Genomic DNA, 13,694 nt, shown 5'->3' on the forward strand with positions numbered 1-13,694 from the left:
AGCCTCATCCCCGCCCTCACCCTCTGCTGTTCCCAACGACCCCCAGTCTCCCAAGCAGCACAAGGAGCCCCTCTCCCACCGCCTCAACGACTTCATGACCTCCAAACCCAAAATGCACTGCCTCCGGAGCCTGAGGCGAGGGGTAAGTGTGTGTGTCCAGCAAGCTTTCGTGCACGTGTGTTTGTTTGTGTGTGTGTGTGTCTGTACACCTGTATCTGAGCTCTGTACCTGCCGCGCTGTATGGGTGAAGTAATACAAAGGTAGAATCTTATCAGTGTTACCAGTAACTTCATGCATTTATATGGAGGAAATGTGAACTCGGTTAGAAAATAGCGCTCACTTTGGGCTGCTTTCATTTTCATAATTTGAGTTCAGAACTACTTTCAAAATTGATGCTATAATTACAAACCGCTAAAATGGTATAAGCAGCGAAGATCAAGAGTACAACAGGCCTCTCAGCTTCACCCATACAGTGCTCAGGCTTTTTGCTTCTCTAGCATGCTTTGGTAGCGCATAACTATGAATCCATGGTACTTGTCTGACACAGCAGCAGTCTCTCCATCTCGTCCCTTCATTCTTCATATTAACTGTGCTCACAATGACAGTCCCTCTCACCCACCTCCCCCCTCCCCTCTTGACAGAAACTAGCAAGACGCCTGAGCAGTCTTGGCAGTAGCATGGAGACTGCAGTAGCTCCCTGCGCACTTCTCTGCAGTCTGTGCTGGAGGCAGATTGTTTTGGGGTTTTTTTTGTTTTTTTTTGTTTTTGCACGTGATGTAATGAAAAGAAGAAGAGAGTTAAATATCACGATATGATTTGAGTCAAGGGTTGTGGATATGGCAGCAGGCCGACAGAGTCACTTCTGTGTGCAGTGAGGGGGCCAGGAGAGTAATTTTAGAAGGCTTCCTGGAGGGTGGCTTTATCAGCACCGGCTCAGGGTCCTGGTGGGTGTCATCGCGAGTTCCCGTTGGGGCAGGTCATAGCACGCCATCCCGTTATCCACTTCACCCTCCAGCTTATCCCTGACCTCAGGAATGGGCGGCAACTCACGTGTTCCTTCCGGTTCCCACAAATATATATATATATTTTTTTTGTTTGTTTACGCTCATATTTTGAAAGGGTTGCACTTACTCAAAGTGAAAACATCAGCATGAATTGGTGCTAACATGACGTCTGAAAAGGCCAAAGAACAATACGGCGCTGTGGTGCAATGTGTGCACGTATGGGAGAGGAAATGATTGAAGGTCAGCAGAAAAAGGGGAAGCGTATATTTTTTCTAGCGCCAGACGGATCGAGCAGGAAGTGCCCGTTTCTCAAAGCGGAAGTGCTGCAGCAACTCTTGAAAAGAGCGATTTTAAAAAATGTTCAAAGAAAAAATCAAATTCATTGTTTACAACTATTCATAGATTAAAGAGATTGAAGTTTGACCTTACTGTAACATTTCACAGCACCAGTAAAAGGTTGAATGATGTTTTTGAGGCCATGAAAGGTTAGAAACTATCAGAGTAGAAAGCCCTTTGAAGAATCAAAGACTTCTTTTAAAAGAATTAGCACTCCTTTCCATATCTCATAACAATACATTTAAATAATTTGTACTCCTTTGCATGTCTCATGACAGTTACCTGTTTCTGTTTTTTTTTATGTATGTAGATGTTGTTTGATTTAGAGGACATTTTACTGTATAACCACTTAATGTTTTTGGATAAGTACCATAATGATAGGTAAATAAAAGGCAACAGAAGGTGCATGGTTAATCCAGTAGAATGACGTGAGGTCCTTTAGGGACACCAGCCCCACTGCCTCACTGGCACACTCAGTTTGGACTAATGCCTGTGAACAACTGCTGGTAGAGGGTCAGGGCAGTTCCTCGGCTCCTTTACAAACAGGCCTACATCCATCTGGTCAAACCAAGCTAACTAGCGCTAACACTTTATTGCCAACACTACAGTATTTTGTGTTGAATTTGAGAAGGAAGGCTCATTTTTAACAGGGTATCTGCAGGGATCTTGAAAAGTCTTAGAAGCTTTGGAAATCTTAATTTTAATCTGCAGGTGTTTTCCCTTAGTTGCCATAGACAGTCATTGTATCTGATGGCAGACTGTTGGAGATATTACATACTAATTAATTAAATTGGGGTTGTTGTGACAGTGGATTGTGAACACAGGAAGCTGTTCAATCCTTTTCCTTTTTGGAGTCATCAGCATCGGACCTGAAGCGAACACTGTCACTGCTAATAGCTACTGTAGCTAGGAAGCTCTTTGACTCATAATGAGCAAGTGTTGATTTTAGCAAAAACTTAAATGAGCTTAAAAGCATTAATAATCTTTAATCGATTAATACATCCATCCTTTTATGCCTCATATCCCGGTCCATGTTGCATCATTAATAATTAGTTATATAATGCTGGAAAGTAATAAACTTTGATCAACTAATAAAAATGTCAAGGCAATGTCATACCCACTGGTTTTCCATCGTACTTGGGACGGTATGATCATGAAACAGGTATTAAATTACCTTCTCCGTGGCATTAGAAGGTTCTTAAAAACCCTGCAGGAACCCTGTTTGAAGATTTCACAAGGCAAAAACAAGATATAAAAGCTTCTATCACTGGTATTCTGTGGTTACAGCAGCAGGTTAATAAAGAAAATACAAAAGCATCCCTCTCCCACCTCCTGCAAGGAGGACATGGCGACACATTAGGGATTAGAGTAGTTCTGCCAGTGGGGGTGGGGTGTCGTGTCTCTCTGCACAGTGGAAGGATGTCTGCCTCTGCAGGAGAACCTTTGTGTGTTGCATATTAGCTGTGTAATCCATCCACAGTCCACCGTGTATGTGCGCGTGTATGTGTGTTGCTTGGGAGGAAAAGGAGAAAGTGTATTGTGTGTTTTGGGGCGGGGGGGGGGGTCATACTAAGGCAACATACAGTATAAGAGCTTTAAGACGTCAGTGCTGTTTTGTGAGTTCTCATTGACAAAGCTGTATTCTCTCTGACGACCACCACAGCAGCAATCCCCGCGCTCGCTCATTTGTCACAAAGAGCTTATGAAGAGGACTCTGGGCCGACCCACATATGCTTTCGAAGCCAGGCAATATGTTGTAAGTGTGCGTGATGGGCGTCAGTGAGTACCAGCGGTGTGTGTGCGTGGTCGGAAGAAATTATGAATGAGTATTGTGTGTGTGTGTGTGTGTGTGTGTGTGTGTGTGTGTGTGTGGATGTGGATGTGTGTGATTACTAAAAGCCATATACGACACAGGCAGTAGCCTCATTAATAATAATTTGTTGTGTGACATGTTCGGTCTCTACGAGGAGATTGTTTGTCACAGTTAATGAGGAAAATTGTCCTCACAAAGGAGGCGAGTGTCTGTGCCTGGCTCATTATTGATCACATGGCCCGGACACGTGTAGAAGCAGGACGAATGATCAGAGAAGATGATGACTTCATCCCACATCACATGTATCTGCTTGAGGTTTTCTTGATGCTCGCTGTGTCCCGCAGCTGTTTCAGGGCTTCCCCCACTGAGCATCTACAAGGGGTCAATTCACAAAGTGTCACAAGCACCTGTGGATGTGGGTAACTTCGGGCGTGAGGATGCTATTCATCCCACCCAGCAATCACCCCTCCTTGCAAATTAAGTCCCACCGTCAGGTGTGGTGTTGGTCACACTTTGGATCTGGGTCCAGCCTACAGGACCCAGAATTCACCCCTCCAGGGCTTTGTTTGTGCTGGTGTGCCATACAGCAGCGATGTTTTCTGTCTGTAAGTACCATAATATACCTGTGTATCTGTGTCTGTCTGGGTGGTTGGAAAGAGCTCAGGTAGATTGTGTTTATAAAACTTGTAAGAAAGCTCTAAAGAGCCAATATATGAGTGAAGAGTTATTTGCTGAGACTGTAGAATATAAAACACTGACATCATGCGACTCACTCCTGCTTACGGCAAACTGCAGGTTTCAAGTGATTGCATGATTTATCACATGTGTGCTCAGAGCAGGAATAGCCAATCAGAGACAAGGATTTACCCAGAATCTGCCTCATTTTACTCAGTGGCCTGGTTCTGCATATGTAATTTAAATGTTTAATTTTCATGGTCAGTTTATTTGTGTGAAAAATAGCTAATATACAGTATTTGTATAAATTGGGATTACTTTATTGGAAATTGGCAGAAATGGAACAAAGAGACTTGAGCGTGAAAGAAATCATGCTGTTGGTAGATGAGATGCATCGGATCCAATCATATGATAAAAATGATTCAGTAGCACTTTGACAAGTGAAGAAAATGTAGATGCATGGAAAGTGATTGCAAACAAGTTTGAATCTTGTTGTTTGTAGACTTGACACATGCAAAATAAGGAATTAAAAGTGGTTTAATATCCTATTAAATGTTCAAATCAAATTCGAATTTGACCACATTCTGATTTATACATATTTTCTTCATTAAGATTTGTGTACTTTTTCTGTTTTTTATCCAAAGACGTAAATTAAAAGGTTAGAATTTCTCTCATACCAAGGTTCATAAGAGGATAGTCCATATCTGACCCTGTAGCAACAGAATCAGTGGATACAAACCTAGATGCATTTTTATTACTTATACAGAAAGTACACTGAGTGTTATGAAAGTAAATGTGAGAGTGATGTAGCGGTGGTGAGGTGGAGGATCACAAGGCGTCGCAGTGAGGACCGTAACAATCCATTCCAGGTGGATGACTTGATTAGTCGGCTAAAGTGAGTAGAGCTCCTCAGTGCACCAGCCTGTGAGCCTCTAACAGGATTACAAGTCATCTGCTCCAGCTATACCAGCCAATGGTCATTAACATGCTTTCTACTCTTGTTCTTTGGATTCAAAAAACATAACCACGTCCCCTCAAGAATCACTCAGCAAATGATCCAAATAAACACTTTTATAACTATTTTAATTTTGTTCTTTTTTTTTTACTCTGTGTATCTTTTGGTTCATGATTGCTCTCTCGTTTACTACCCTCATTCAGCTGCTTTTGTTTTGAAGTGTGTTAGTTTGGTTTTGGAAACTGTCTCTCCAGCTTGAATGTGCGCAGTATCTGCCTCCCATGTCAACATATGGATCTGCTAATGTGACACATGCTTTTGGCGCCCTCTGCTGTCACCTCTGTGTCATTGTAATGGCAGCAGGATCAAGAAGTAAAGGGTACATCCGTGTCCCTGTCGCAGCCATTATCCCTCTACTTCTTCCTCTTCATTTGTTTTCATCTGTCTTCCCTCAGTTGTTTTCATTCTTTACTCCATGCTTGTGCAGTAGGTTGGTCCTTTTTGCCAACTTATTTCTCATTTTTCATTAATCCATCATATTAGAAATGTTAAACTTCATCACATTAGAAAAGAGTGGGGGGCTCTAGGGCTGAAATTGCTGCTGAAAGCATATAAAATGCTTATAAATCCAAATCCTTCATCCTTTAAGAGCTGCACCCTCTTTCAGCTAAATGGTGAAGTTTGGCAAAGCAAAGCATTATCATAAAATACATCTAAGCAGTTTTTGTTTAAAGGAAAATGAAACAAATGGCCATAATATTCTCCTGATGTTGACTTTTGTCTGTTGTCTCTTTTTCTCTCCTGCTCTTCGCCATTTCTATCTCTTCTCCCCCCATGAAGCTTTCTCTCAAGCTGGTAAGCATGACCGTATAACCGCACGTCCGTAGCGGCATGACCATAGCACGCATGTCACGTCCTCCCAGTAACACATTGTTAATAACGTTCTGTACGCCGTTATGTTTTTGTTGTGCCGCTTTTTTTTTTTTTTGAATTGAGTTAATAATTTAATTTTTTTTTTTGCTGTGACACAACGATGGACCCCCAGACTCATGTCGTTGTCTCATTTTATATGTCATTTTGTCGTTTGTTTTCATGTTGTGGTTGTCTTCTCGTCATGTCTCTCCCAAACTGTGTCTGTGGTCTCTGTGGTGCAGATCACACTCAATTCCCACGTCCGGAATCTCATTGAGGTGATCACATTTACTCTATGTTTTATCTGTCCGTCTCGTAGCCTGTCTGGTAGTCCCTACCGTCTCGACAAAATTGTTTGTCATCGTAACAAATACTAATCTGATCTTATGTAGTAGTTGCTCACTCATGTCCTTACACTGCATGCCAAATTTCATTTATACAGTAGAATGCTGTTCTGTAAAAGTGATTTAAGAGAAATGTACGTTGACAGGCCTCTTTCACTTCATATTTCCAGACCAAGACAATTTAAGTATTAAATTAATTGACATTTTGGGAAATAGACTTTTAATGTTTTAGATCTATTGTTTTAATAAATATGAGGCTACAGCCAGTAAATAGTTACGTTTGCTTAGCATAAAGACTGGACACAGGTTGACGCTGGCTCACTCCCCCTCCTGCTTCCAGTCTTTATGCTAAGCTAAGCTAACCACCTGTTGGCCGTGGCTTCATATCTGCCTTACAGACACGACAGCATCTCTCTGCAAGAAAGAGAAGCGGATTTCTAGAAATGTGGAACTAAGCTGATATAATGAAATTACGCCGTTTCATGATTTTTTTTATAATTTCAGTATTATTGTATTTAATATGTATAGATTTTTAATTTTCAAAATCTATGTCTGATTCCAAACAGAGCAATACATTTGTAAATTCATCATACTGCAGGCATTAATGTTGTACCTGCCCATAGTTTCACTTTTTATCATGTAGAGTTAAATTGCATTTTAGATAATAATGTTTTCATTTGTCTTGGCTACATAGAGGAAGTAAACACTAATACATGACGTCTGTACTGTAACGTGTGACTGAGAAAGGAGCATGTCTCTGCATGATGACTGACAGATCTTTGTTATGTTGCATGCCCGGTAAGTGTTGCGTGATGATGCAGGCAGAAAGGGTAAGGTTGCCATGGTAACCTAGCTGCTGTGTTTGACCTGGCTCATGTGCGGTGAATCCTGACCTCGAGTCTGTAGCTCCAGCAGTTAATAACCTGTGGTGACCCATCTCAATGAGATCCAATCACAGACCTTGATCTATTCAGTCCACACAGCATTTTTTATTTTTTTCCACTCAAAAATAAAATCATAGACTAGAGTCCCAATGGGATTAAAATGAATTAAGTGAATACATATACTTATATGAATAAATAGAGAAAATTGTGGAATGAATGAAAAAAATTGAGAAATAATTTGACAAAATATGAAAAAAGTGAATTATTCTAATAATAACAGGGTGGTTTTAGAGTCATTACAGAGATTCCCATGTCATGTCACAATATGGTCACTTAGTCCCCGCCCCCTCACCTTTCATCACATGCCCCCACAAGACTTACCAACTGCTATATTAGGGAAAAATATTAGGGATTTTTCTGTGGGCTGGTCTTTAACTGCAGTGGGGAAGTTTACCAGAAGTGCATCTGGCAAAATAATGTCTTCATCTCTGAAGTCTTTCTTCTTGTGAAAGTAAAATATATTGTTTGAAAACACTTCCAGTAAAGCATTCATCTCATCTTTGTATGGCTTGTCCAGGTTGGTTTGTCAAGCTAACCAACTGCCAGCTAACTAGTTCAGCCTCTGTCAGCTAAAGCGACCACAGAGAAAGGATGTGTCCTAGCTAGCTGCTACTGCTGCTAACACTTTTATGCCAAGTAATAATTAAAAGTTAGACTCCAACCTGACTAGTTAACTAGATTGGTAGGTAGCATCTGCAGCATTATTAAACTAAGTTCAAAGAGAAGTTAGTTACTGTACAGTTTCTTTACAGGAGCAGCTAGCTGGTTGTTTTTGCTAACGGACAGGAAATCAGATAAGAATTTAAAAATCCTGAGTTGAGTTTTACTAATTTATGAAATTATTTCACAATTTAATGGTTCATTTATATATTTTAGTTTATCTATTCATATAAATATAATTCATATGTGATTGAACTTGCTCCATACAGACCAGGCATCACTATAATATAGCAAGTCTCAGAATACAGATACATTATATCTGCAGAAAGTCCAGTGTGAAACCTTCTCATCAGGGAATATCACCCATTAGCCAGCTCACACATCCACCACTATAAGAACACACAGTCCCGACAGAGAGCTTCAGGCGCATTAGCCAGCTCACACTGAAACGCTATACGAGCTATAATAGGATGTAGGTAACACTATATCACATTTCCGATACATTCACAGAGAGCACTAGATTAGGTGTGGCGACTGAATAGATGAAAGGCCTCAAGTCTATACACAGACAAACAACCCAGCTCTCGGTGACTGTGTGTTAGAGAGCGGCTGCAGTATCTCCTTCAGGTTGAATTATGTGGTTTGAACATAAAAAGAGCTCCGTTTGTGGTGCTGTTGTCTATTTATCCCTGAGTCTTGGTTCACAGGGTTCACAGCAAAGGGAGATACTGCACCTGACTAGATCCCTGGCAAAGCAGCAACACAACAAATAAATAATGGATTATAAAAATGTATATATCTTTATCTTACAGTTTCTTTCCATCTCTTTCTCCATTTTTTTTTTCCCCGGTTCTCCTTCCTTCCTCTCTTCCTCCCTTTATTTTTTTTTTTCCTCTCAGGGTTCTGGACCAGAGGACTTCAGCCACCTGCCACCGGAGCAGAGGAGGAAGAAGCTGCAGGGCAAGTTAGATGAATTAAATAAAGACATTCAAAAAGAGATGGACCAGAGGTAACTTTTATAAAGTTTAGTTTTTTGTGTGTTTACCTCTTTAATACGCAACGAAGACTCAAAGACTTGTACTGACGGTTGTAATTTGTTTCTTATAGGGACGCTCTAACTAAGATGAAAGACGTGTACGTGAAGAACCCTCAGATGGGAGACCCTGCCAGCGTAGACCCCCGACTATTAGAAATAGGCCAGAACATCGAGAAGCTCCAGTTTGAAGTGCAGAAATTTGAGGTTAGTCCGGTGCCAGCCTCGGCTCCCATTTCTGTGTGAATGTTAGTGTTGGCAAAGTTATCTTGTTTGGTTTATGCGAGACAGTAAATAATGAGGAGTTCAAACACACGTCTCCAGCTGGGGTGGTTCCAGAGAAGACGGCCGCTCGTCCATATTAGGATAAGATGTGATGCAGCTGGAGGGGCTGGCTGCCTTGTTCCAGCTCTGTGAAGGCAGAGAGGAGTCCCAGAGCAACAGCCTGGTTGAACACTGTAAATAAATGGCAAACCAGGTGGAGAGCGAGGCAGAGAGATTCTTGCCAAATTATAAAGGCCGTCTGATTCACGGATAAACAGAATTCCATTGCGCTTGAAATAAATTTCAAGTCGTCATGTTAGTCGTGTATGGGAAAAAAAAAGATGCGGCTGCAGCCAACACAAACATTATGACTGCGTGTGTTTCAGGGCTGGTTAGCAGAGGTGGAGGAGAGGATGCCATCCAAGAGCGATACACACCGGAGAAGCGGGATATATGAGACCCAGAACAACACAACAGTGAGCAACAACTGTGCACAAGACAGAGAGAGGTATATTATACTCTGACAAACACCCAGACCCACATCAGTCCCAGACCCCAGAGCTTTTATTTTTTTCGAAAGAAAACTATGAATGTTTTCACAGTATATTTACTGTGTGTGTGTTGGCCCTTGAGCAGCCCGGACGGCAGCTACACAGAGGAGCAGAATTCAGAGACTCAGGTCAAAGCCAACACCCACCCCATCCCCACCTCCTCCACGCCGGAGTTTGACGATGAGTTTGACGACGAGGAGACCTTGCCCACCATCGGCACCTGCAAAGCCTTGTATCCCTTTGAAGGTAACTGCAATCACAGATGTTTGAATTTAAAACACACGCACACACAATAGACTTATCTGCTGATGTTTCAAAGCACAAAGCTTGCTGGTGGGTTGAGGCCACACACGCTGTGTATTGGTCAGCTACAGCTGCAGGGTGGAGGAATGTAATTAGATTTCTTCTGACTGTGGAGGAGGGGTGTGACCTTTCTGAGGAAATGTGCAGAGGTGCAAAGAAATGCAGTCATTTCTGTGGTACACTATTTTCAACTTTGAATTCTGAAAAGATTGCAAAGATAGCGCTGGGTGCAAATAGGTTTTAAATAGCCCTGACTTATCAGAGATGATGAATGCTGATGACCCTTGGAATAAAACAGGATATGCAAACCCTGTGTACGTTCTTAATGATGATTGTGAGGAGTTATTTTAAAGATGCTTTTTATTTTATTCTGCTTTTTTTTATCAATAATGACACAGATGAATTAAACGGCAGCATATTTCATCGCTACCAGAGAGGCTGCAACTTTTACTGGCCCTGTTTCATGGCATACATCATTAAAGCTTGTGACTCCATAAAATTAGTCCAAGTTTAATTGTGACACCCTCAACACAGCATGGGTTGTGAACAGTGACTTCTTCATCTTTTTTGTCTCATTTGAAGTAATTTTATTGGCCTGAAGAGGTGAAAGTGTCTCACATTTAACTTTCAAAAATTTACTAATATACTTTTTTTTCATGTTGGGAATCACTGGTCTAAAGTATTAATTTAATATCCCGTATGTTGGAAGCACACAGTCTTGGAGTTGGTAATTCATTATTTAAAATATCCACAAACGCTTTTATATCCAATGGAATTTGAATGACGGCGCTTCTGCCTGCAGACAACCTCCACACAGCCGCTGATTTACGTTTAAACAAAACATATATTTCATTAATGAGCAAATTAAGTGAAGAAGATGAAGTGACTCATTCATGTCAAAACGCAGGCTGGCGTTCCCTCTCTGCACGCTAATGCAGAGTCGAAGTTACATAATTTTCCTGTCGCACAGCAGCTGGTTTTACTTCCTCTTTGTCTCCAGGAAACCTGATTTACAAATGACTCTAATCTACATGAAATTTGTTGAAGATAGTTCCTCCAAGTGCACAGTATGTACATTTCTTGCCTTGTCACTTATTTCTCTCTTTTTTTTATATCATTTTTTTCTCCCCCACTTTTGCAGGTCATAACGAGGGCACTATCTCCGTGGCGGAGGGCGAGCTGTTGTACGTCATAGAGGAAGACAAAGGAGACGGGTGGACGCGAGTGCGCAGGAACGAGGACGAGGAGGGATACGTCCCAACATCCTACGTCGAGGTCTTTTTGGAAACAAATGCCAAAGGTGCTATGACGTACATTTAACTCAGCACAGTGTGTTTCTGTTACTGTGAGTCAGTGCGTTTCCATTCACATGCTAAATGAATGGGGCAAGTTATGGAGATTAAAGATTGTTACTGGTAGCTCAGATAAGAGAATACCCTCCCCTAACACACACACACACACACACACACACACACACACACACTTGTTCTCTGTATCCCAATCAGATTTGTCCATTGTGCCTCATGACAGTTGTTACAGTTGTGGCAGATTGTGTGTATGTGTGTGTGTGTGTCACTGTGCACTGTTCATGAGCTGTGAACAAAACATATATTGATGTTTAGGAAATGACACTGAATGCCAGCTGAGTCCGGAGGATGTTGTGTGAAAAGAAGCTTGTAGTTCCTCACCACTGATTCACTGCAGTGCCACCTAGTGGTCATGCAAATAAAACACGACACCCACCAACCCCCACCTCCCAGTTGAAGCTGAGCATGATGGGACAAATCACTCGCTGACAATGATCACTTGTACATTTCAAACACAGAACTTTATTTGTTTTTTTATTAAGATTTGAAATGTCAGATCATCATATTCCACTCAAATCAAGACGCTTTTAATCACAAGTATTTGAGCCAGCGTGGTAATAAATCACTAAACTCAGCTGAGTGAATGTATGCACCCTCTGAAGTGACACTGAACGTCAAGTGAAGTTTGAATCATCGCGCAGGTTACCGCGTTGTGGTCACTTGTTGCACTGTAAAGGAGAGCATGCTCAATGTGCAATCATGCAAATGTAATTTAAATCTGCTGTAAAATATGGAAACATATTAAAAGATATTTTTGTAGGCTAAACAGAAAAAAAAAAAAGAAAAAAATCCCCACCCCACCCCCCAAGTGTTGCATGCTATAGATTGACAACATGAAAAAAGTTGTGAAAGTAATTATCCTCCCTTGTTTAGGGATAATTTTATAAAATTAATGATTGAATCAGTAATTAATTGCCCCCGTTAAGATGTTTTTTCTTTCTTTTTTAATCCACTTTGTGGTAATGATAGTGTTGGGCTGTTCTGGTCCCTTTTTCCAGGCCAGTGGTAAAGGAATAAAGGACTGAGTATTAGCTGTACTAAGCTATTTGGTGAGACTGGGCTGAGAGATGGAGCTGGTCATGACTTTAAAGCTTTGTGGTTTCTTGCATGGGTCTCTGAGCAGCACTTCTGTGAACGGTGTTTCGCCGTGAAAGCATGGCGTGTCATTTCACCTCACTGCTATAATACCGATAATAAGACACTTTGTACGTGCTACTTTTCAATACTCAGAAATCATCTCTTTCTTCACTCATTACACAAGCCTGTTTAACTTCCTTTCACACGTTTTAATCAGCTTTGAAGGCTCGTTAACAGCACAGCATGGGGTTCCTTTTTGAACGATGTCATTTTACATCAGTGCCGTAAATACACATTTTTTATTTATTTTTTTATTGAACAGCATTTTGAAATGTTTTGCATGCTGCAGTATTTGTCGTGACATGATCTCAGCATGTTGTGACAAAGTCGAGTGGCTGCATTTTAACATGCATTCAAGCCAGATGAAAACTTAGCTGAAAGGTTCTTAGTTAAACAGACACGTCTTCGTTTCACACATGCAGTATGCGCAGATTGCATTCAGTCAGTTTAAAGTAGTTTCATATCTGCGATGACTTCGTTCTTCTTCCTCTCCATGTCTGAATATTTGGGTTGCTGTCTTTGACTCGATTTTTCCTTTAAAGCTATCTAACTTTTCTTTTTGTCATTTTTTTTCTTTTTTTTTTTTGTTTGTTTGTATTTCCTTTTTGAATTGCAGATTCCTAAAAGTGTGAGGCTGGCGGAGGAATGGCAGGGCAAGCAGCCTCGGAGAAAACCACCATGTTCCTCACACGCTCACAGAGTCAGAGAGAAAAAGCGAACGGTGACCTGAATCTAAAAGAGAGAGACGGCCGATAGTAACGCATCTCAATTTCCAAACCGTTATAAAGAAAAATACAAAAAAAAAAAACTATAAAAGAAAAAACGTATCCGCAGTGTTGCGCTTCCTCTGCAGAACTCTGCAGTGTGAAGCAAGGATGAGAGAAATTCATCTAAATTTTAGCGCTCATAACCTTCTCCATTCTTAACACCCATTCAGCAATCACAACCACAGTATACAATTTGCTTTTTGTTGTTTTCAGCAAAGCTTTGCTTCTTAATGGAACTAACTCCGCTTGCACCACGCGCGGTCATGAAAGTGGCTTCTGGCTTCCTCGCTCTGAACGCCCGCCCCCCCCGGCTCTGCCACTTCTCTTTTTCTTTACCTTTTACCCGTCGCACACACACCGACACACACAAACACACACACACACACACACACACGGCAGAGGGTGTGGTCAGAGACAGGACGGAGACCAGCACGAGCCTACGGACAAACGACCAGCTGGAGGAAGCCGTGTTCCAGATTCATCCAGCGGTGTGTGTGTGCGTGTGTGAGTCATGAACTCCTCACTCACTCATTGACTCCAGAGAGAATCATCCTGGACTCATCGACCTACATACGAGGCTGTGAACACACACACACCCACCCCCCCACCCCCCCACCCCCCCCCACACA

At 41.6% G+C, this 13,694-nt stretch overlaps 1 protein-coding gene across 11 annotated transcripts in view; it reads left to right on the plus strand.

The window, feature by feature from the left end:
• The window catches only part of fnbp1b (formin binding protein 1b), a 55,649-nt gene extending 41,962 nt beyond the window's left edge, over positions 1-13,687 (plus strand). For 4 of the 11 annotated variants that reach the window (XM_023422278.2, XM_087178254.1, XM_087178257.1 and 1 more), the window contains exons 10-17: positions 47-142; positions 5,624-5,638; positions 5,938-5,973; positions 8,543-8,652; positions 8,751-8,883; positions 9,327-9,448; positions 9,577-9,737; positions 10,936-12,908. In XM_023422278.2, coding sequence (XP_023278046.1) covers positions 47-142; positions 5,624-5,638; positions 5,938-5,973; positions 8,543-8,652; positions 8,751-8,883; positions 9,327-9,448; positions 9,577-9,737; positions 10,936-11,114 — 852 coding nt within the window. In that variant the 3' untranslated portion in view covers positions 11,115-12,908. The other 7 variants (XM_087178255.1, XM_087178258.1, XM_087178256.1 and 4 more) reach the window with 7 other exon arrangements.
• The last annotated feature ends 7 nt before the right edge of the window (positions 13,688-13,694 follow it).

The sequence above is a fragment of the Seriola lalandi genome, unplaced genomic scaffold, assembly GCF_002814215.2.
Source record: "Seriola lalandi dorsalis isolate HSWRI2012SDOR001 ecotype SW California unplaced genomic scaffold, Sedor1 jcf7180002054680, whole genome shotgun sequence".
NCBI classification, from domain to species: Eukaryota; Metazoa; Chordata; class Actinopteri; order Carangiformes; family Carangidae; genus Seriola; species Seriola lalandi.